Source organism: Leguminivora glycinivorella, chromosome Z, assembly GCF_023078275.1.
Source record: "Leguminivora glycinivorella isolate SPB_JAAS2020 chromosome Z, LegGlyc_1.1, whole genome shotgun sequence".
Lineage (NCBI taxonomy): Eukaryota > Metazoa > Arthropoda > Insecta > Lepidoptera > Tortricidae > Leguminivora > Leguminivora glycinivorella.
The window spans coordinates 29,434,609-29,459,139 of NC_062998.1; the positions used below are offsets into that span (position 1 = coordinate 29,434,609).

General features: G+C 35.3%; 1 protein-coding gene across 4 annotated transcripts in view; it reads right to left on the reverse strand.

Annotated features, from left to right (window-relative positions):
• LOC125240544 (protein cycle) overlaps positions 1–24,531 on the reverse strand; it is a 119,695-nt gene that overhangs the window by 62,717 nt on the left and 32,447 nt on the right. The window contains exon 1 of one of the 4 annotated variants that reach the window (XM_048148447.1): positions 9,707–9,823. The exons of 2 other annotated variants lie outside the window; for them this stretch is intronic. In XM_048148447.1, coding sequence (XP_048004404.1) covers positions 9,707–9,798 — 92 coding nt within the window. In that variant the 5' untranslated portion in view covers positions 9,799–9,823. Of the gene's footprint in view, positions 1–7,518; positions 7,654–9,706; positions 9,824–24,531 lie in introns of those variants that run through there. One more of the 4 variants, XM_048148450.1, reaches the window with a different exon arrangement.

Here is a 24,531-nt window from a genome sequence, read left to right on the forward strand (position 1 = left end):
TATCTCATAGATATAACTTTTCAAAAAATTGGTTAATGCATAGAAGCTAACGTTTAACGTAGCTACTCTATGGTTTTGTTTACGTTGCATGTGCGTCAATGTGTTGAACTCTAGCGCAAAACTTTGCCGTAATATTCCCTATATTAACGAAATTGGGAAATCTGAACTATCAAAATCAAGAAAATTACTTTTCTAATCCGTAGATTAAGTGTTCCTATTCCGCGAAGTAATCTTCTTGATTTTGATTATCATGATTATTTTCTTAATGTGATTTATAATGAAATTATGTATGTGGGACAATTTATATAAAATGTAAAAGATTACCTACTGAACTACAAGGTTCTATTCCGCACGAGCCTAAAGATTGATTTGGCACAAAACATGGTTTGCTATGGATGGCCGAGTCTTCTTGCGAAATGTCCGATCTGGCGGCGATATCTAAACTTACAGAATCGGTTCAATATTGTCTTGGAGAAACATTTTTCGCATATATTTGATTTGTATAAAAGTTCTTGGCAGAAGTCACGATTGGCAGAAACATCTTACGCAGAATATGCTTTGGCATAAATCATTTCGCAGATTTTTGTAATACCGAATCGTCTGTTGTCATAATGTTGATGAGCATAATAGTCTTCTAGTCGAACAATACATTTGCAGATAATATTTGTGCATAATATTTAGGCGGCATAAACTTGTATTTTGCTATTTGATAGCGAGCTGGATGTGTTGGGGATGCAAGATACCTAACACTCCTCCTCGCTTCGCTCGTCGTCGTACCTAACGGTGACTCTGGGGCCGTTTTTCTTTTCTGATAGCGAGTAATAATTCTGCTAAGTAATATTATGCTATAAGATTATTATGGTACATACAATTATGCTAAACTAAACTCGACCAAAGTAATGTTCTCTAAAACAATATTCTGCCAAATGTATCTTATGCGTGGTAGTAATAATGCCAACTAAGTTTTCTGCAAAATTACCATTCGACCGAAAGTGTTTCTGCGAAACATGTTATGCGAAATGTGTTTCGGACTAAAATGATTCTGCCAGATGAGGGTAACCCCAGTCCCACTCATAACACAAATAGAGAGCACGGGGCGTTGAACTATTTATGTATGTATACTTATAAACAATAGAAGTTGAACCGATTTGGCCACATAAGTTTGCGAACCGTTTTGGGTTGAAATCGAAACATATGAAGTTCGAAATGTATTCGATTTGACCCATCACTGAATCGGATTGGCAAGATTTCGCTGTAGTATAACACTCATAAAAAGTAACAAACGAGATTTTGAATAAAATTTGTTATTTTAAGCAAATTACTTGGTTTTTATATTTTCGCGATTTCAATACCGGGATCCCGGGATCCCGGTATTGAAATCGCCAATACCGGAATGAATACCGGTATTGGATAAGGTCCGGTATTTGGAAGCCCTAGTTCCCACTTAGCAGCTCGGCCCCAGAACTCCAGGCCGCCGTATTGTATGACGGCTTGTATGCCTGCGTAATAGCACGCCCGCACTGCCTGTCAAGTCTGGCTTAGCCTTGCCAGCAAAGCAAGCCTTGCTCAGTTGAGGCACAAAAAAATTGTGTGCCATTTTTTTTCCAGCTTGACCAAAGCCTCACGTGGGAATCGCAGGTCAGTGTGGTATTTGGTCAAGCTGGAAGCCCAGAAAAATGACAGTTGACACTTGTTGAATTTTTTTTGTGCCTTGATGGATTATATTGAGTGGACCGCGAATTCTTTCTGATAAGTCAAACTGCATGAATTGGGTTTTAGTTAGGTTTAGTAGTAGTCCATTCAATCGGCACCAATCTAAAATTTGTCTCGACAGTGACAACGGCCGCCACTTCATCTGCATACATAAATACTTCTCCAACCTTTGCTATGTTTGGGAGATCGTTAAGCATGAGTGAGAAAGCCAGATTAGACAGAGATGAGCCTTGAGGAACGCCTATTTCTGTGGCCAAGCCATCCGATTTTATATTGCCTATTTGACCCACCACATATTGCCGTCTTTCGCGCAGGAAGTTCATCATGAAGTTTAAGGTCTGTCGTTTTTTTGTGATATTACGTCATGGTCTACCACATCGAAGGCTTTTGAGAGGTCGCAGAAGAGTACTGCGACCTCCCTCTTTTCTTCACTAACCGCTCGTTAGTATACGACGTAATTATCACTTCGCGAGCCATCATTGTGGTAGATCTTCCTGCACGGTAGGCATATTGCCTTACGGACAATTGCCCTGTTTTGTTCAGGAAGTCTGTCATGCGAGAAGTAATACCATTTTCTAGAATTTTAGCGACAGCTGGTATGATGCATATTGGTCTATAGTAATTTGGGTCACACATTTTACCTTTTCCTTTGTAAATAGGACAGACTTTCACTTGTTTCAGATGTTGTGGATACTCTCCATTGCGTATCAACTCATTAAAAACTGTCGCTAATGGGGCTGCCAGGTTTGTTGAAATAAGGCTTAGTAGTTCTGTAGAGATACCGTATATGTCCTTTGTGGTTTTAATTGCAACTTTCCCAGCTTTAATTTTGTTTATCTCTTTTGGGGTGAATCTGCTTAAAAAGAGTGAGCTATCGTTGGTATAGTAATAAGTAAGTACCTGTATTTACCTACCCTATGCATATAAATTTTATTATCAGACCTACACTTATTAAGAACCCCCTAGAGAGCATATGGACTCACTCAAGCATTTCCGGCCAAGAGTGTCAAATTTTAAACTAAAATTTAGCGCAAGTTAGAAAATTGAGGGTGAAGGTTTCAATGGCATTAGGTATTTCCAAGGTCTGGCAGTACGCAGTAGTACGGCTTCGCAAGTACCGCCACCAGCGAATCGATACTACGTCATTAGTGGGCTGCTTCAACTAATACAATAACACTAATTAATTTACCAATTTACGAAGCCTGTGTGTATATTTGCAAGTAACTTTAAAGTTAGAATTGGAGCGAAACCTTACTAGTGAGCAAGTTGTTTTGATGTAGCTAACTAGTACGGTATATAAATGACACTACTGACTTTTATTCAAATGATTCAGAATATATCTTTATTTCATTTTTATTATTTCATGCACAAATAATCTTAATTTTATTTTTATTGCTTTTTATATTTCTATAATTTAAAGTTATTTGTTTTCGACTTAAGCACAAGAAAGAGAGAGGAATAGGTAACTGTAAGATAATTATCTATTCCTTTCTCTTTCTTCCTCTATTTTTGTTACCTATTAAATATTACAGTCTCTACTAATATACCATTTGTACCACGGTAGACATCTACTCGTAGTATAAAATAAAAACTTTTTACAAAAAAATGCATCCTACTTCAAAAATAACAATCATCATCATGAGGTTCACTTTATGAGAGTGCTAGTTTTCGAGAGAAACTACTCGAGTTACTTAAGACAACACCGAAATCACCATACATGTGCCTTTAAAAATTGAAGACTTCATGGATCGCATCATCAGAACAGCTCCAGACTAATATGGGACCTCCTTGGAGGTAGTCCTTTCAAACAAAAAAAGAATTATTGAAATCGGACCACGGGTCTTGGAGTAATCAGGTAACATACATAAAACTATCCCGAATATAACCTCCTTCTTCTTTATTTTCAGTAAAGAAGTCGGTTAAAAATACATAATTATAACCACCATCTCATACGGAGAAACGGTAACTCGAAACATTCAGTCGAATTGAGAACCTCCTCCTTTTTTTGAAGTCGGTTAAAAACACAAATATCCCACTCGGATCAGATGATGATGATGATTGACAACAAGCAATGGCGAATGTCAAACAGATAAAATAGTGTTGATCTACGAAGGTTGATATCGCTCAGGTTGATACTTTACTGATATTATTTAACGATTTAACCCCCTTTTCACTCACTATTGAGATACTATTCTGTGCGGAAAAAAACTACTCAGAATACCTATGTTCGAAACTACTTAATTCAAACGTTCAGAGGCCCACTCACTAAATCTATTGAGTACATATATTGTTATTACACATTATTATGAATGTTATGATATAAAATATACCACGTATGACTCAGTCTCGCCACATCATCACATATCATAGCATCGTGATTCCACCATCTTGGTCATGTAATGACACTTTGTCACGAGTAAATTGCAAAAAGAATCAAAATCAAAACTAATTAAAAATATATTTCCTTTTGCTAAAATAAAACTTCGTAGATTTGTAGAAACGCGTTAATTAATATTTTTAACGATTTTATTACAAAGTTATCTTGTTAGTCGGGCAGCATCGAAGCACTCCGCACCCCCAATTGACGAGGCATGGCGGTTAGAACTTTTTACATTAGTTTGAAATAATTTATACGTTGAACCAAGGGCGGCTCACTCCGCGATTCTATCGCCGCGCTACAAGTACATGCTGGCGGCCGCGAGTTCGCGGCCTAATCAGGGGTGGCGCGCGTTCTCACGGAACGCACGTTCGCACTTTCTGTTGTTACTTTACGTCGCAAATTTTTTTTAAGGTTCATATGCGTTGTTCGCGTGTGGAATAGCTAATAATATTTACTTAAATAAATATCTTGAATAAAATAAATACCATAGGACATTTTTACACAGATCTACTATTGATTAAGTCCCCGGAAAGGTTCAATAAGGCTTGTGATCTTGGAACTTAAACAAAAATATATAAATACTATATATATACCTAGAAAGTACCCAAGACCTGAATATAATAGTATAACATTTTATCTGAGTATTAATTCGTTTTAATCTATAGGCAAACCTATCGCCGAACGCCGCGCACGTGCGGCTCGTTTCTTTGTTAGAATTTTGTAGGCATTTAAAAAGGCGGCATGTCGTGAACATCAAAGCAGTGGGCCTTCTGTACTTGTACTATTATATATTCTGTGGTTGAACATGTAAGTATATAGTGATTTAATAGTTAAACTTATTTTAATCAACATTCGTTTGGAATAAAGATACACACAGCCAGGGGAGAGGTCAAGACTAAGATAACACTAATCTAAAACATGAATTACGAAGGGTATTGAAATCTGGTTACATTTTAATCAAAATAACGGAAACCACATAGGTATTCTCATTTTAGAGGGAATACCATAATAAGTATTTTAAAAGATTCACCTTGCTTTTGTAGAAAAAAAATGTATACTACTTTTTATTTAATATTGTCTTCGGTTACCGCGATAGTTACTCATGAAATAAAACTATGGAAACGGATTAAATCGCGTATAATGAATTTAAAATACATCCCGACGTTTCGAACTCTTTACAGCGTTCGTGGTCAACGGGTGACTGAGGAAAAATTAAAATGTGCAAAAGCTACCCACTTACAAGAAATATTAACGAACCATGACCACAAATAATATAGATTTCTAAGGCAGGTTCACACTATTAATAAAGCTACTTAGTTATACAATATTCAAAAAATTTTACCATTACTCTGTTAAAAAATACATACATACATACATACATACAATCACGCCTGTATCCCGTTGAAACCACTAAAAAAAATAATTAACCAATTTTATGGTAAAATTTTTTGAATATTGTATAACTAGCTTTATTAATAGTGTGTGAACCTGCCTTAGAAATCTATATTATTTGTGGTCATGGTTCGTTAATATTTCTTGTAAGTGGGTAGCTTTTGCACATTTTAATTTTTCCTCAGTCACCCGTTGACCACGAACGCTGTAAAGAGTTCGAAACGTCGGGATGTATTTTAAATTCATTATACGCGATTTAATCCGTTTCCATAGTTTTATTTCATACTTTTTATTTATTTTCTTAGATCCTCACAAGTTTCGTGCATATTTCGTGCATATTTCAAACGAAAGGTACGCCGCTGGCTCTGTTCGATAGAGATAATTACCGCTCGGATTAACGCGCCATTCGGCTAGCCACCCTGTTCTAATTACCCTCGGATTAACAGATCACTATAAGCAAATTAACCCTTTGAACACCAAACACCACTAAAAAGACATTCTTACTAACCGTTAAATATTCGCTCTTTGATAGTCGACATTTTGGCATGTTACACACTGTAATGTAGTTTTATATTATAAAAAAAAAGAATTAGATAATATTGTCTTTGGTTACCGCGACAGTTACTCATGAAATGAAGCTGTAAAGTGTGCGAAATGTCGCGCGTCGGGAATGTCGGGATGACTTAATACATACTTTTTGCATCTTAGCAGAGAAACTTAACTTTTTGGAGGGATACTTATTAGTAAATACCTATTACAAAAAGACATATTATAATTTCGTATAATACGAGTAGTTCGGAAGGTAACCATCAACAAAAATGTAATTATGGTCGTCTAGAAGAAGTCTTTGATTGATTCTCGGTTAGATATCGCAATGTTAATATTGGTCAACTTTAAGTAAGTTGAGAATATGGGGCAAATTGTTGAAACTCAGTGTTAAAAGTTTCAATCATGTGTCCAATCCTTCTTACTTTGACATATTGATCATCATTGGTATTACTGTAAATTTAATTATGATATAGAATAGAGTATGACAGTATTATTGTATATGATTTTTTTGTGTAGGAAATTGTAATTTCCGATAGCCATTTCCACCACTTGGTGCCTTAACCCCTGGAACGCCGTAGTCATAATTTGATACTGAATTTAAATATTTTTTAACCCATATATACCCATGGGGTCGTTTTCGACCTACTGCTGTAAACAGGCTACTACTCATTGAAATAAGTAGGAGAATGAGGTTGTCATCTCAAAAAATAGGGAAAAAATACATGTGTTGGGCACATATGGGTTAATTACAGTTCAAATACTTTTAATTGTCTGGGACAGATTTGGAACAAGGCGTTTGAGGGGTTAACAAGAAATCACCGAGATTTGCCTTTCAACTAAATCGAACATCGGTATCAGGCTCACATATTCGTAATGTTGCAAATTTCATTATAAATATTACAAATACTAATCGTTCTAAAAATATTTGTTCAAAAAATCACTTATAATGATAACTATTATACACTGTACGTGTCATCATCCTCCTTGCGTTATCCCGGCATTTGCCAGGGCTCATGGGAGCCTGGGGTCCGCTTTGACAACTAATCCCAAGATTTGGCGTAGGCACTAGTTTTACGAAAGCGACTGCTATCTGACCTTCCAACCCGAAGGGTAACTAGACCTTATTGGAATTAGTCCGGTTTCCTCACGATGTTTTCTGTACGTGTACATGTATATATTAGTTAAGACTGTTTTGTATTTCGCTAAGTTCAGTGAATGTATAATATTCCTTTTAAATAAATACTTTCCTAAACCATAAACTATTTACGTATTCTGCTATTCCATTACTTTTACATTTTATTCGGATGAAAATAGGACTAACTCTTCATAAGCTACAAGAAAATGAGGCCAATTCGAATGTTACGTGTCACGATTCACTGTTAACAACATATTATATTTAATAATGACACTAGCGGGTATATACTTCATATTGATACGGATCATCAATAGGGGATAATGCATATGTTACACTAATAAAAACTTACTATTGAAACGATGGTGCCGCCGCAAAATCGGTGTATCCCAAGTACCAGCCTGCTATATCTGACCTGGTCAGAGCAGGCGAGGGCACAGGATAATTCATAACACAATTGAAACAGGCACTTTTTAATATGATTGGGTTCTGCAGTTAAATGCATCGTGGGAAGAACGGGAAGTAACGTGGTTGGCGATACTACACTGTTGGCGACCACACGCCAGTGGCACCGCGCGCGTGTGTCGATTGAATGAAGCGCACCACAACACATCACTTGTAGTGTGTAGGGCGGAATACATGTTATAATATCGCTTAGGTTGCCTAATCCAGAATGCTTACATACGCGGTCGACAAATTCATTTCTTATGTCAAATAATGTATAACATAGGGAGATTACATATGTTCATACTCATACATACGTACAACATTATACGAGATAGTGAAATAATTACAATCAATTCAGAATTGAAAGAACCTATATAACTACGTAAGTGTAAGTACCCAGTTTTGTAAAAAAATGTAATTTTCGTTGTATTTATAACAAATTTGGCAGTTAGGTGTGTATATTACAAGTTTCTTGAGATTATATATGTATTATGTATGTTTATTTATATACTCGTATATACAGGCGTATATATTTTATTCTGAAGTATATAAGTAGGTTTATTACGATATCAATAGTGACTTGTGTTTTCACATTTAATTTTAAAAATCCTGCGTCAAACTAATGTTGTTGCTATTTAGCCCAATGGTTGCTCCTGCCATTTGTACTCTTTTTTAGTAAATTTGTGCAACAAAGTTATTATTACATTGTTTATTCAGTTTAACTACTAGCAAAATATATAATTTGCTAACTTATTTTTTGTTAAGTACCTATTTTTTATGTATGCCTTATGTATTTCAGACAATCATTAAGGGCAAATCTTACGATGTCTTGAGAGTCTTGTGACTCCCGTCAAAAATGGTACACTTGTCAAACTTTACATAGCTTTTATTATGTCACTGACAATGTAGCGTCCAAATGACTAAAAAGGTAATATGAAAAAAAATGTTCATCTGGAGAAATCGGTGCTCTTTTTTAGGGTTCCGTACCAATAAGGTACAAAAAGAACCCTTATGGTGCCGCTGGGTCCATCTGTCACATTACCAAATATCTCGAGAACTACTTATGCTATCGATTTGAAAGGCCATGCCAGGATAAGCTAAGTGAATCTGCCCCCTGCATCGAGTTTTGGTTTGTATTTTTTTTATTGATTTGTCTTTGTATTAGTATCGAGTATGCTAAATTTCAGCACCCAAAACTTTACAGTTTAGTCATTAAAAAAAAAAACGAATTTTAAACTTTCATCGATATTTTTTTTCTAGTCAGCCGATTTTGGCGTGCGTCACGTATATTGTGCATGTAGTAAGGACAATTATATGATATTAATTTTGTGTTATATTGCCATATAAAAACTTTAATATATATATCATATATATATTAATCATATAATTAAAATCTTACAGGCACACATATGGTGATTATTATGTTTTAATTAGAACATCATGCATTTTCATTCATCAGCAATTCCCGTCAACTTTGTACAAAAATTAAGGGAAAAGTTAAATTTGTTTTTATTAATTCCTATTTTGTTACCAAGATTTTGTTGATTAATTGAGATTTTATTAAGTTTTATTTCGTCATTAAGGTTCTCTAGTATCTATATTTTCTTAATTATAACAATTATCCTGTATATATCTTACGAAAGTCGAATTATATTACTAAATGTTGGTAACAAAATAGGATCAATTAAAATTTGCTGACGTGGCGTGGCATTGTACAAAGTTGACGGGAATTGCTGTCATAACCGTTGAGGTGGAACTGTTGATGATGGACAGAACGGCACTGTTCAACGACTTTTAGCTCATGTTAGAACAACGTATAAAACAATGCAGGGAAAGGGTTGATCCGTAACTTGAGGGAGAATACCATTTAATTATAAGTCGATTAAAGTGCAACTATTATATTTGAGTAGGTACCCACATCTCACAAAACAAGAAGATATAAGCAATACAAACATTTTATAAGATTGTCTAATCAAGTAGATCATACGTCGGATTAAGTAATTATCAACTATACATAAGTAGAAGTTAGGGAAACTATAATTACAAGATGATAATGAGAGTATAGATTAAGGGATAGTGAAGGCGCTACTCACAGAGGTAGCTCATACTGATAGTTAGGGTGGTGCAAGTCGTGCAGCTGCAGGTAGAACTCGTGCACCCGCGGGAAGTCGTGCGTGTGCGACATGCCGCGAGAGGCGCCCGCGGCGCACGACCGCACGGCACGGCGAGACCGCCCAACTAATGCGCCACGCCACCTCGGCCTACGCGACTTAGCCCTGTGTAGCGCCTTCACCCTGTCCGCTGTGATCAACCCTATATCATTTTTTTACAGAATTTTACGTTTTTGATGTGTTTATTAGTTTACACTCAGTAACAGACCAGCCTCTATCAGCAAGATTTACATCAATAACCAGTCAGCATTACGTTTTCCATTTTACTTTTCATGGACAGTTATTAGGCCTATCCTTTAAGTAATTTTGACAAAGAATGATTTATCAAATAATTAAAATCTGACAATTGAGATCAAATAATTAAAATCTGAATACACATGTTACTAAAATAATCAACTGCACGAGCGAGATAAGTTTACGTGATTCTTAAATCCTGAAAGATTTCGAATTCTGGACAAAATCCATTCGTTTCGCGTACTGTTTATGATTTTATTTATCAGCAGTTCTCGAAAAGTTTGTACATTAACCACGTCAGCAAATTTAAATTGACCCTATTTTTAACCGCCGCACCCAAATCTCAAGGAAGGTGGTTTTGAATTCGTCTGTATTTTTTTTTGTATGTTTGTTCCACGATATCTCCGTCGTTACTGGAACAATTTTCAATTTTTTTTTATTGAATGTATTGACAGATTGGTCCCATTTTCATCAGAACCCAGCATGCACTTACGTCCAATACAGTGACATTTGGTGCAGTGGAACTGCTGATGAAAATCAGGACGGAACTCCTTAAATCTGAACGGCACGCTTATAGTGATTTTCGTATTTTTATAGGAACAGCATGAATTTAAGTTCAGAACAGTCACATTTATTTGTTAGGAGATTTGTTCTCTTTGTTATGCTTACATATTGAGTTTTAAAATTTTGTCCAGCTCAAGCTCGATTTCTTATAATCGGATATCGGATTCATGAGGAAACTCTTCAAACCTTAACGGTATACGTATATGCATTTGTGTTTCCATCAAATAATCAAAGATTGACAATAAAAGCAGTTTTAAAAAATACCTACACATTTCTACATAATCCAACATTCGCAAGTACCTTTCACCAGAACCCCAAAAGCGGCGGGTTTTTTTTTTTAATTATGTTACCAACATTTAGTGATAAGTCGACTTTCGTAAGATATATACAGGATAATTGTTATAATTAAGAAAATATAGATACTAGAGAACCTTAATGACCAAATAAATTTTACTAAAATCTCAAATCTTGGTAACAAAAAAGGAATTAAAAAAAAAAACAAATTTAACTTTTTCCTTAATTTTTGTACAAAATTTTCGAGAACTGCTGATATATCAGTTACCGTCCGACCGTAGCTTCAATCAAAATTTTGTCACTTTAAGACAAACTGATGGTCCTTATTCCTTAACGCACAATAAAATTGCTTACCAGCTTTTATGTATACTTGATTATCTCGTCCAGGAGCAGAAAGTTGAATTCCTAAATGACATGTAGTTAGGTGTTCGTTATCCAAATTGATGTAAAGTATATTTATCGTAAAATATAATGTTCTTTACAACTTGGAATAACTTTGGAATGAAAAGGAAAACAACATTGAAACAATCAACCCTTAAAAAGTCGCAGCGGAGCATTGCTAAGTAACAAACTTCAATAGGTATCCATTCTGAACTTATCGATACTAGGGTGTGCAAACCGGTTAACCGGTTAACCGAAAAACCGGTTAACCGAGACTTTTTGGCCTCTGTTAAAAACCGGTTTTTACAGTCTCTAACCGGTTAATAACCGAAACTGTATTTATTTCTCAAAATTTGGAAATTAAGCATATAAAGGTTCAAAAATACGTAATTATTTAATGTTTTGTAATAATAAAGATTTATTCATTACTTTTCATTGACAAAATTGTTATCTGTAATGATTTTATTTTAAAAATTAGTCCCGAGTCTACTACCGAGTATACATTTTATACAATACAGTAGAGTCCGGTTAGTATATTACGACTCCGCATAGACCTAACGTCCAACCTCTTACAGCGACATAAGCATAGGTATTTATTTGGTTTTCGTATGTGATAGTATGAAAGTACATCCGTTTATTACGACTCCGATTTTAATGACTAGCCGCTTTTTATGACACATTTTACACAGAATCCATCCATCAAGTCCGGTTGCAACGACGAGCGACAAAGTTTTTAATTTTACTAGTAAACTAGCTTTTGCCCGCGGCTTCGCTCGCGTTAGAAAGAGACAAAAGGTAGCCTATGTCACTCTCCATCCCTTCAACTATCAGAACTTAAAAAATCACGACAATTCGTCGCTCCGTTTGGCCCTGAAAGACGGACAAACAAACAGACACACACACTTTCCCATTTTTAATATTAATATGGATTTGTATATTATATAATTATATCGTTGTCTGAGTACCTGCAACACAGGCATGTTGGACTCAGTCAATCTGTGTAAGAATATTTATTTATTTATTACAAACAGCGGGAAATCTAAAAAAATCTGCCAAAAACGATGAGATGTTATAAATTTGACGTGTTTGTCTGTCTGTTTGTCTGTGGCATCGTATCTTTCGAAAGGGTGAACCAATTTTGATTTAAATTGTTTGTGTTTGAAAACTGAATTAGTCGAAAGTGTTTTTTTTTAATTAAATGTTGGTGTCGTGGTTATTTCTAGTAACAGTTATACTGTTTTTAGTTATAGTACCTAATTCACAGTAGACATAGCGTGCGACGGTAATATTCGCAGACAGATGTTATCGCCGTCATCGAAATTCATTTACATTTTATTAATGAGACTAAAGTTTCCATCGTGATAATAATAACTGAAACTTGAATTTAGAACGGAATAATCAATCTAAAGTATCTAAACTCAATAATTATGAAAACAATGAACGCAGAGATATGAATTTTAATGGTAAATGTTAAAATTCATGATATATTAAATTTGGCGCCCAACGTGGGACTAAAACTCAAGGCATGGCCCTAAGATTAAAAAGAATGTCCATCCTTTATGAACTAATTAGGTATACAATGTTTATTCTATAGCTCTTCTTCTTCCTCGTTCTTTCAATGCTCAGGATCGCGACCACAAGTAAAACGTCTCCATTGAATACGATCCTAAGCCATGTGGACCGCATTTCAACCACTAGCTTTTACCCGCGGCTTCGCCCGCGTAATAAAAGTATTCTTATTGAAACGTTTACAAAAAATAAGATTAATTTGGATCCGTAGGTTTCTTTGTAGGTACATCTGTCCGCGATTATTTCGATTAAGGTAAAGCGGGGCAATTCTCGACTGGGGGGCATTGTAACTGATCTATTTGCTGTACGGTCAGCCAAGAAAGTGGTTTACCACTTTTCGACTCTATGGATTGAAAAGTGGTAAACCACTTTTTTGGCTGACTGTACCTTACACATATTACTATTGTTTTAAATGAAATTCTTGCAATGATTGTAGAATTGTTACACAGCGACCACAGCTTAGGTAGTAGGTACGAATATGTATGTATTTTACCTATATAAATATTTATACTGGGGAAACTTCATACAACCCACATAGCCAGTATCTCGACGCTATGGTCGGTAGGGTAAAAAGTACTTTCTAGCATTATCGCTTACAATTTTTTCCATTTTGCTTATACTTACTGCAAACGTAAACATATAAAAGGCAAGCAAACAACGATCTTCTTACAGCACATTGAATGTAATAGTTATTACGGATGCAGGATACTCGCCAATGCCTACTTAATCCCTTCCCACTGAGCCGCCTGCATTTTACACTGCCTAGATATCGATTGCCGACCGATTATTCCGACCCCAATCCCTATTCATATCCCCGTCCCTATCTCTATCCTTGTCCCCGTCCCCGTCCCGTCCCGTCCCTGTCCCCGTCCCTCCCCTATCCCTATCCCCGTCCCCGTCCCCTATTCCTATCCCTATCTATCCCTATCCCCATCCCCATCCCTATCCCCATCCCCATCCCCATCCCCACCCCTGCCCCCACCCCTGCCCCTACCCCTATCCCTTCCCTATCCCTATCCCTATCCATATCCCTATCCCTATCCCTATATCTATCCCTATCCCTATCCCTATCCTATCCCTATCCCTATCCCTTCTCTATCCCTATACCTATCCCTATCCCTATCCCTAACCCTGACCCTATCCCGTTCCTGTCCCTGTCCCTGTCCCTGTCCCTGTCCCTGTCCCTGTCCTTGCCCCTGTCAAATTATCATGCTAGAAGGTGAACTTTGAAAAATCCTTTCTTAGTGCTCCTCTAAGGAACTTCCGTGTTAATTTGAAATCTCTTGAACCAGAAGTAAAGATAAAAACTAAACCTATACTTATGGCTATTTTGGATATTTTAACCCCATTGCACAACAACAGGGGAGAAAATTTCTTTTGCACCTCATTAGATTTTAAAATCGTTGTATTTATCGTGATCAGCGACCCGATAAACCATAAAAACGATACCCATATTGTGTTTTTAACTTTACCCCCTTTGCACCCCTTTAGGGGTCAAATTTTCAAAAAAACCTGAAACATGTATTTATTCATATGTCTTTAGGAATCCTCCTGTGAAGTTTCGAATAAAATAGTCAAACTAATCTTGTTTCCCCATACAAACTTTGAACCCCCCATTTCACCCTTTTAAAAGGAGAATTTTGAAAAATCCTTTCTTAGTGCTCCTCTACGCCATATAAGGAACCTATGTGCCAAATTTGAAATCTTTAGGACCAGCGGTTTCGGCTGTGTGTTGATATGTCAGTTAGTCAGTCAGTCAGTTTCTTCTTTTATATATTTTTTTGATATTTAAACCCCATTGCACTACAACAGGGGAGAAGGTATTTCACTTCCGCCTCGTTAGATTTTAAAAGAGTTGTATTTATCGTGATCAGCGACCCGATTAGTCATAAAAACGATACCCATATTGTTTTTTTGACTTTATCACCCCCTTTTCACCCTTTTAGGGGTTAAATTGTCAAAAAACCTGAAACACGTCTTTAGTCATATGTTTTTAGGATCTCTCCTGTGAAGTTTCGAATAAAACAGTGAAACTAACATTGTTTCCCCATACAATCTTTGAACCCCCATTTGACCCCCTTAGGAGGTGAATTTTGGAAAATCCTTTCTTAGTGCTCCTCTACACTATATAAGGAACCTACGTGCCAAATTTGAAATCTCTAGGACCAGCGGTTTCGGCTGTGTGTTGATATGTCAGTCAGTCAGTCAATATCTTCTTTTATATATTTCTTTGATATTTAAACCCCATTGCACCACAACAGGGGAGAAGGTATTTCACTTCCGCCTCGTTAGATTTTAAAAACGTTGTATTTATCGTGATCAGCGACCCGAGAAACCATAAAAACGATACCCATATTGATTTTTTGACTTTATCACCCCCTTTTCACCCTTTTAGGGGTTAAATTTTCAAAAAACCTGAAACACGTATTCAGTCATATGTCTTAAGGAATCTTCCTGTGAAGTTTCGAATAAAATAGTCAAACTAATCTTGTTTCCCCATACAAACTTTGAACCCCCATTTGACCCCCTTAGGAGGTGAATTTTGGAAAATCCTTTCTTAGTGCTCCTCTACACTATATAAGGAACCTACGTGCCAAATTTGAAATCTCTAGGACCAGCGGTTTCGGCTGTGCGTTGATATGTCAGTCAGTCAGTCAGTCAGCTTCTTCTTTTATATATTTAGATTGAGGAAACAAAGCTAATTCCACCCAAGCACGGCCCCCTGTCTTGCCTACAAGAAGTAGCAAGATGACATTGTGGCCATGTAACTTTTTGGAGCATTGCTTTTAAAATTTTAACAATTTGTTCGCCTCGGGTCTAATCTTATAAGCTAAATAGAACCCAATTTGTATTTTTCGATTGCGTATAACGTATAAACTAGCTTTACTTACAAATGATGAGCAAGCACGCATACTAAAAATGACTTTTTCACAATAAGGTATTAATACTATGATAATAATACCCTGTAAATAAACCTATTGATTGAAATGTTTTAGTAATAGAGATGTAGATATTACTTTTAATTAAAATAAATGAAATTCGTTTTTTACGACATCCTGTTAGTACGACGTAATATCAGCGGTCCCTTGAGCGTCGTTGTGACCGGAGTCTACCGTATATTTCAAACTATGTTTTTTAAAAGAAAGGTAAAATGGAGATCTTGGTTTTCTTACATCAATTGCTTGTATTACTAGGGGCTCTGGGATAGGGTTGTAAAAAAACGGTTTTTTTTCTGGCTTGAAAAAAAACATGAAAAAAAACCGTGAAAAAAAAACAGTTTTTTTTCTGGAGTATGTTTTTTTTCTAAAGTACGAAATCTCAAAATTTGCAAAGTAGTTAATACTTTTATACGGTTTTTTAGACTTAATGTTAACTATTAAACGAATTTAATCAAATAACTTTAATTTCTGGTCTTATAAAAGTAACATTTACGAAATCTGTAGTTTGTAGTTATCACTATTTACTGTTGGCAACACCACCACCTCTCCACGCTACACGCCGCATCGGGGATTCCCCAATAAACGTTTGTATACTGAATTAAAATGTACGTTATTGTTATTGAAACACGTTACAACTCACGAAAAACCGTTATTGTCGTATTATTTGTTCATCTGAAAAAAAACCATATTTAGAAAAAAAACCAAGGTGCTCGGTTTTTTTCATGTTTTTTTTCATAATTCTGAAAAAAAAACATTTGGTTTTTTTTCTATTTACAACCCTACTCTGGGAGCTGTATTAGACCTTCGCGACATGCCTAGAAAACGCAAAACTGACGAATCACATTCAAACCACACAAGCCTTTTTTAGCAATTTCCGCATTTTACAAAATTTCTAAAAACTGGATAAAAATGATCTTCATCGTGCAAGTAATACCTGCTACGATATAATCAACATCAGAATTTTTAAAGGTAATGGTAATTGTTGCGTAGTACGGTCATTTACTAAAAATCCTCAAAACCGGTTAATAACCGGTTAACCGGTTTTGAAGGAAAAGTCTCGGTTATTAACCGGTTTTTTAAGTTAACCGGTTTTTGCATACCCTACGATACCCTATCGAAACTTTGCGTGACCACAACAAAAAATCTAGAAGTACTTTGCATTGTTGATTAATAATAAATATTTCTGACTTTTTAGGGTTCCGTAGCCATATGGCTAAAACGGCACTTCTTGTATTATTATTAGCATTGCAAATAGGAAAAAAGCCAAATGTTTTTTTTTTTTTTCTGAATTATGAAAAAAAAAACCGGCCAAGTGCGAGTCGGACTCGCCCACCGAGGGTTCCGTACAAACTTAGTAGTTGCATCATCAAATGTTATTCATATAACTCTACAGACTTGACTAATCCCTCAAGACTCAATTTCCCACATAACAAGTAATATTTTAATATACAATTTTATTGTTAGACATCGTCCAATGAACATCAAGACTATTCGACTTCAATAGTTTACATATCGTAAGGATGCTCCTGAACCGATGACATTATATCAGGAAAAACGCGATGTAGGAAATGAGCGTTCAACGTACAGCGACATCTATCGGCAAATTAAGTAAACTAATGTGAGCGAGCTAGTATGGAAGATGATTTTTATGGGATAATTATTTATTGCGTGAACCGATTTTAACCTTTTTTCCTCTATTTGAAAGCAGGTACTTTCATTGTTATTCTGTAAAAAACACAGGTACAATAAACACCGACAAAGGTGTTGAAATTGAAAATGCAATTCTGAAAGGTTTTTTTTTATAAATAAAAAAAAGTTTAAGATAAGTGTACGATTTTTCGAAATAGTTTTGATATGTACACTTGTACAGTTTGAGCTCTTTCTAAAGATACCCCACTTGACCTAGTAACTTGAAATTTACAGTTTGCCCCTTTCATTTTGGCCATTTTCCGTAATTAAATAAAACATTTAAAAAAAATCTTCAATTTGTTAAAGTTAACAATATTCATTAATATTAGTAATGTGACAGACGTACAGAAGGACAGAGCGGCGCCATAAGGGTTCCTTTTGTACCTTTTTGGTACGGAACCCTAAAAACGTGCAAAAGACCGAGCGTCATTGCTTATTTTCTAAATATTTTTTTTCGAAACAAATAATAGTTTTTCGTGATTTGTAACGTTTTAATATCAATAACGTATATTTTAATTCGATAAACATTCAGTACACAAACGTTTATTGGGAAATCCTCGATGCGGCGTTGAGCGTGGAGAGGCGGTGGTGTTGGCGACAGTAAATAGCGATAACTACTAACTACAGATTTCGTAATTGTTCGTTTTATAAAACCAGAAATTAAAGTTATTAAATTAAATTCGTTTAATAGTTAACATAAAGTCCAAAAAACCGTATTAAAGTATTAACTGCTTTGCAAAATATGAGATTTCGTACTTTAGAAAAAAACATACTTCAGAAAAAAACGTTTTTTTTCACGGTTTTTTAAATGTTTTTTTTTAAGCCAGAAAAAAATATCGTTTTTTTGCAACCCTAATTATCATGTCCGTCTGTTTGTCTGTCCGAAAACCATCGTTCGGAAACTATTGAATGAATATTGATAAGATTTTAACCAAAGGTGTGTTTCTTTCTAGTGCTGTTACCAAGTTTTGTTGCAAAATCGTTCACACAATATTTATATAGGTCACTTTATCACATGTTACAAAAACGTTAACAACCTTTAGGGACAGGTTTTTAGAGGGTGTGTAATGATTGGTATAACTTTTTTTGGTATAGTAACATTTGATATAACAACATTTGGTATATATTTAAAGGATATAATTACTCACTTGACATAATTAACATTTGGTATAACCACAAAATATTTATTTTTATTTTGTATAATCATTATTTCGTATAACACTTACAGTAAAACCCGGTTTAAACGATCACGTTTAATACGATTTTCCGCATATTACGCCATTTTACGCCGGTCCCTACAATTTGAGACTTGTTTTCAGACATTTTTTCACGGCTTAATACACCATCTAAAACCACCCACCTTGGATTACTTTACTACTTTATTTATGCGGGTGACAAAAATCGGAACTAATTGTACTGTACTAATTACGCCATTCTGGCGACACCGACACCCGTAAAGATAAATTTCTAATTTGTCGTCTTAACTCAGCGGTTAGTGCGATAGTTCGTACCTACCTACATACACTTCGCTCATTATCACTGCTGCGGTGTTGGGTTTCTTCTTGGGAATTCTTTGTCCCACCTTTGGTTCAGTGATGTCAAAATAAGAAGAAAAGCATTATCGCTCCAAGAAAAAGTAACCATATTAAAAGTTTACGATGAAACACAATTTTTTCACGTTTAATACGATTTCCCGTATTATACGCTTTTTTGGCTGGGTCCCCTCAGAATCGTTTTAAGCGGGTTCTACTGTATTTATAATAACCGTTATATGGTATAACTATCTATTGATATACGACTAGTATAATATAACTAGCAAACAGTATAAAACATTTCATGAATTAATTTTATTCTTTTTTGAAGGGATCACAGTTCTAACCTAACCTAACCTACTTTTCTGATAGCAGTACCTATGTATAAGGGTCACAGTTCTAACCTAACCTAACCTATTTTTCTGGTAGCAGCGCGTTGTGTGTAGGGGTCACAGTTCTAACCAAATTTACTTTTCTGGTAAGTGATGGATTTAATTTATTGTACATTTTTTTGTTATGTGCTTAACAAAAAGTAACTGTGCTTTAGAAAGAATTTGTGTTATACAATTTGTTTATTATCGGAAATAAGCATTATACTCAAAGTATGTTATAATAAATGTTATTCGAAAAAATGAACATTATATTAAATATGAATTATACAATTTGTTAGTATATTATTTGTTGTTATATGATTCAATAATTATATCAAATGATCGTTATAACGACTAAAAATATATCAAAAAAAGTTATATCGATCGATACGCACCCGTTTTTAGAAGGTCCTGTAATTGTCTGAAACATTTTTTTTCTATATTCAGTATTATGAATCGTGCATGGAATTATTTACTTCACCTTGAAGTGTAAACCAGGTCGGAATATAGTAAGGACATCATTTTAAAATTTAAATTTTTTGTGACGACATTCTGGACACATTAATGCCGAATTAAACAGGTGTTATTATTTTCGTAGACTGACAGCTCGAAATTTTGGGTTATCCTTTTCAACCAGCTCAACGAGGGTGCGGAGTGTTATACATAATTATGATAGAGTGTCATCATCGCGCATTGTAACACCTCGGAAGTTGCAGGCTTCCAGAAGCTTCGGAAAATGCTTACTTTTACCTTAGATTTTGACAATTCCTTTCCTCTTAAAATCAAAGCTCAGATCAGAGTAAATAGTGAAGGTACATTTTATTTGCCTAGTTACTTGTGAAATACATTTAAGTACGTCTAGGGCGTAGGATTAGAGGCTAGACTAATTGGACTGTTCAAGAAGAATCTGAGTTTCTACCCAACGTCTTTCATACCTTTTTGGATTACAATACAGCTGCCATAAATTTTATTAGTACCTAATATCTTACGGCCTTTCTCGAGGGCTCTTAATCAATTCGAATACTTCGCTTTGCTAAGTAGACAGTTCAGAAGACCACGATTACCACGAACAAAGGTACAAGCCTTGTATTAAAAGTGTGTTTCCATGACAACCCATACGATTTGACAGTTCGCGCACTTGTAATACAAGGCTTGTACCTTTCGAGAAACGGGCCCCAGGTGCATTTTTTGAATTGTATTCGACATAACGTATGCGGAATGAAATCTGGACAAAATTCAATGTCTTATAAAATTAATATAACATAGTTTATTTTTGATATCTTTCGTGATTTTAATTATGTATTGAATATCGATAAATAAAAGAGTTAGTTTTCGCCAATGTGAGGCTTCTAACAGAACTTGTGATACTTTATGTCCATCGGTATCGACAAAACCAATGTTAGCATTTTTAAGGTCCAAATTCATCTTCCATGTGATAACTTTTTAAAGAAGCTTCGTGTGCTCGACATTTTTCATATTCTTGTCCGTAGGATTATTAGTGTTCTCAAAATAATAGTTTTCTTGTCGGGAAATTCCATTTACTCGACATATTATTAGTCATTCAGAAACATATACCTAGAGAGGACACGGCGAACAAAAAGTTTGCGCCACGAACATAAGTCCAGTGGACTTATGTTGCCTCAGTCAGTCTCTGCGCGTGGTGGGAGGAGGTTGTCTCTGACTGCACACAAATAAAATGAAAAAATGCCTTCCTGTGCTATAAGATACTGTTGAAACCATACGAGAAAATCTAATAAAAGTGACGGTGTCACATTTCATCGGTTAGTAGACAAACTATTTTGATCTAACTTAATTTAAGTAATTAGGATAATGAAGGGACGGCCTCCTTAAACGCGATGCTATGGCCGCCATTTTGACAACTGGAATCATAGATGAATCGCGCAGACATGACATGTAGGTAATAGGGTATAATAATTGTGATCATATTCTATTTTCAATATATACCTAATATAAAAATATTTATTTCAATTTGAATATTACACGGTTCTAAAACGAATTTTAGTCGATAATAATACAATAAGCATGATTTTGAATTATTTCTGAATTATAATTCTCATTATTGACGAAAAATAGTGACACCAAAACTGAAATAGTATTTAATGCAACCGGTGTTTAAGGGAGGTAAAACAAGGTGAATGGCGCGATTATTATTCTGAGCGACAGAAACTTACAAAACTAATTTTATTCAAAGGAAATTAAAATTTATGAAAAAAACAATTACTTATTTTTATTTCACTGAGTAGAAATTAAATATAACACAATGTATAAAGTGCTAAAAGTAAACTACTTAGTATTTCACACACAAAGTATAAAACAAAGGTCTACACTAAAAGTGTCGCGTCTAGGTGGTCAAGTCTTACTCTATGACACAGTTCGCTTCACGCGCATGCGCCTCGCGCTGCCGCCGCTGCCGGTCGGCGCACAGCCGGCGTATCATACTTCGAATTTTATCACTTATCCACGTGGATAAGACATCTGTCACTCTCACACTGACATACTTGCTAAAGCGTGACGGATGCTTTATCCACGTGGATAAGTGATAAAATTCGAAGCATGATACGCCGGCTGAATATGTTCGAGTTGTCATTTCTAGTACGTAGTACATAGTAGTTCAATGTTCAGAAACCCAGAAATGCAAAAACAGCTGTTTTTTACATTTTTTTGACTTAACGGCGTAGCAGCATTTTCAAAGTTTTTTATTTTATTTTTGAAGACTATAGGCCTAACTTTTTTTTGAATGTGTATCGATAATCATGTCTTCAAGATAATTTTTATCACTTTCGCTGCCCCATTCGAATGCTGTCTCGAGCTCTCTGTAAGATTTTGTGCCTTAGGGGGCCGACATTTCTTTTAATCAAATCTCTCCCAGAAAACTTGCCAATGCTGTAATGTTTTCTTGAACCACGCTTTGTTGCGGTAGTTTTTGTAAAGAAAAAGGACGCAAAAATATTATAAATTGACTGTTAGCTTCTAACCCTTCCTACAAAACTTTCCTCGGGCTTTGCATTCGGTCACAGAAAATCGGTATGTAGAAATTACAAACTGTTTCGCTAGGTCGTCCTTCTCGATTGACCATCATTTCGAGAAAAGGAATCCAATACTCATGAAACTTACCAGTTTAAATAACAGATAACTTGACTTTAATCTGGCATTTATACATTATTTTAGTTTATTTATTTACTTACTCTGTACGATATCAAAAATTTGTCCAGATTTCATGCCGCATACGTTAGCATAAGTATCTACCGTAAGTAAGTAATAGTAGTACCGTTATTATTCTAAATTTTAAATTTGTATATTACCAGAGGCCGAGGTAGACCAAAGACGAGATAGCGGAAGGACCTATACTCATTTTGTGGCGGCTGGCGAGAGCATGCACACAGGCGTGACGAGTGGTGGAAAACAGGGGAGCCCTTTGCCCAGCAGTGGGACATGGCTATTAAAAAAAACTGTAACTTTTGACGTGTAATGTATCTGTGCATGTACGAAATAAATGAATATGAATACCTCACTTTATACATCTATTATTTTATTCTTATTGCTAAAATAAACATGTTAACAACGATTACGAGTACTACTGGTTAGGGTTACTGCTTATAGTGCCATGAATGACTTATGGGCCTGTGAAAGATTTTAGTTTTCTACATAATATAAGGACTGATTTATAACGAATTTGACAATTCGAAACTGTGTTAAGGTACCGAAGCCGGCCGAATCAAAGTTTGGTTTTTCTATAATGTGCTAAAAATGTATTCAATTTTTTTTACTTATTAGTAAATTCATCATTCTCAGTTTCTCCTTGCTCATGTTGTAAGTTTTGTTGTATGCCCTCCATCATACATCCGACAGTGTTTTTTGACACATTCTTTGTTTTAGTCCTAACAAGGACTACCTTTTTTTAAATATTTTGGTTGCTCATCGTGGGTATCATTTCAATGAACGAATTTCTTGGACATTACAATCCTATACCGGTTAATGGGTCAATATGTGGGACTTCGTTAAATCAAGTCTTTCGTCCCGATTTCGAGAGCACTGGCTTTAGCAAGCTGCTGGCTTCATAAATATCCTGGATGATATCCAGCTATTGTCAGAACGAAGTTGAAAGATCGTATTATTAAATAAAATCTGCTAACAGATTCTTTCAGCAATTTTTGCTGTAGATTTCTCTATCGAAAAGTAACCAATGCCAGGTAACTAATACCGCATCAACTTAATTCCTGGTAAAGTAGATATTTGGAGATACGTTTAAATTTTCATTGTTTCACAGGAATCGTAAAGAAATTGCCTTTCAGATATGGTATAATCTTGGTTGCCAGGTAGTGTTGAAAATTATTTAAATGCAAGTTTCGTCAACAGAAATCAAGATTTTAACAGCAGTTTGTCGCCGAATTATTTTCAGCGTTCACTTTAATTTTATTTCTCTAGTTAGTTGTGATTTGCTTTTAAAAATAATTTTAAATATAACAATTTTGTGATTCTGGCAATTTTAATGGTGGAAAGTATAATCAAAGTAAAGTAGAAATTATCCAAGAAAATACACTCTGCATTTGTCAAATTTGTTACGAATCAGCCCTTATGTACCTCCTACAAGACAATTGTGATACCTACTATTATATGATTATGCTCATCACATCAAGCACGACATTCGAATACAGATATTTTACATTCAATGCTTAAAAATATTAACTACGAGTATGAGTACTTAATCGAATTAGATGAGACTTCGTGAATTAGTTCTCCAAAACAACTCAAGAGTATGCCAGTTTTACGGGTACTTTATTTCTTTATTTCTTTTATTTCTTTATTTATAAATTCCTTAAAATTAACACTAACAGACAAGCTATACATGTTAATAGGAGGGTAGTTTTAAATACTCATACAATACGTAGGGTACCTACACACTTATGGTCTTATGATTGAAATCAGTAGCTAATGGAACTTGGAGTCGTATTAGGTTCCAGGTATCGGCTACTAATCGAAAGGAATTGCGATTCCGTGCTGTAAAACATGTCCAGATTGCTGTCACTGGCCAGTATTTCATTTAGAAGAGTTAATGCATGGTGTAGCGGAGAGTATGATAGGGCATGAGTTCGTGCTGTCGGAATAGCGAATAGAGTTTGTGGACGGGGGCGGAGTTCTATGCCAGTAATAGG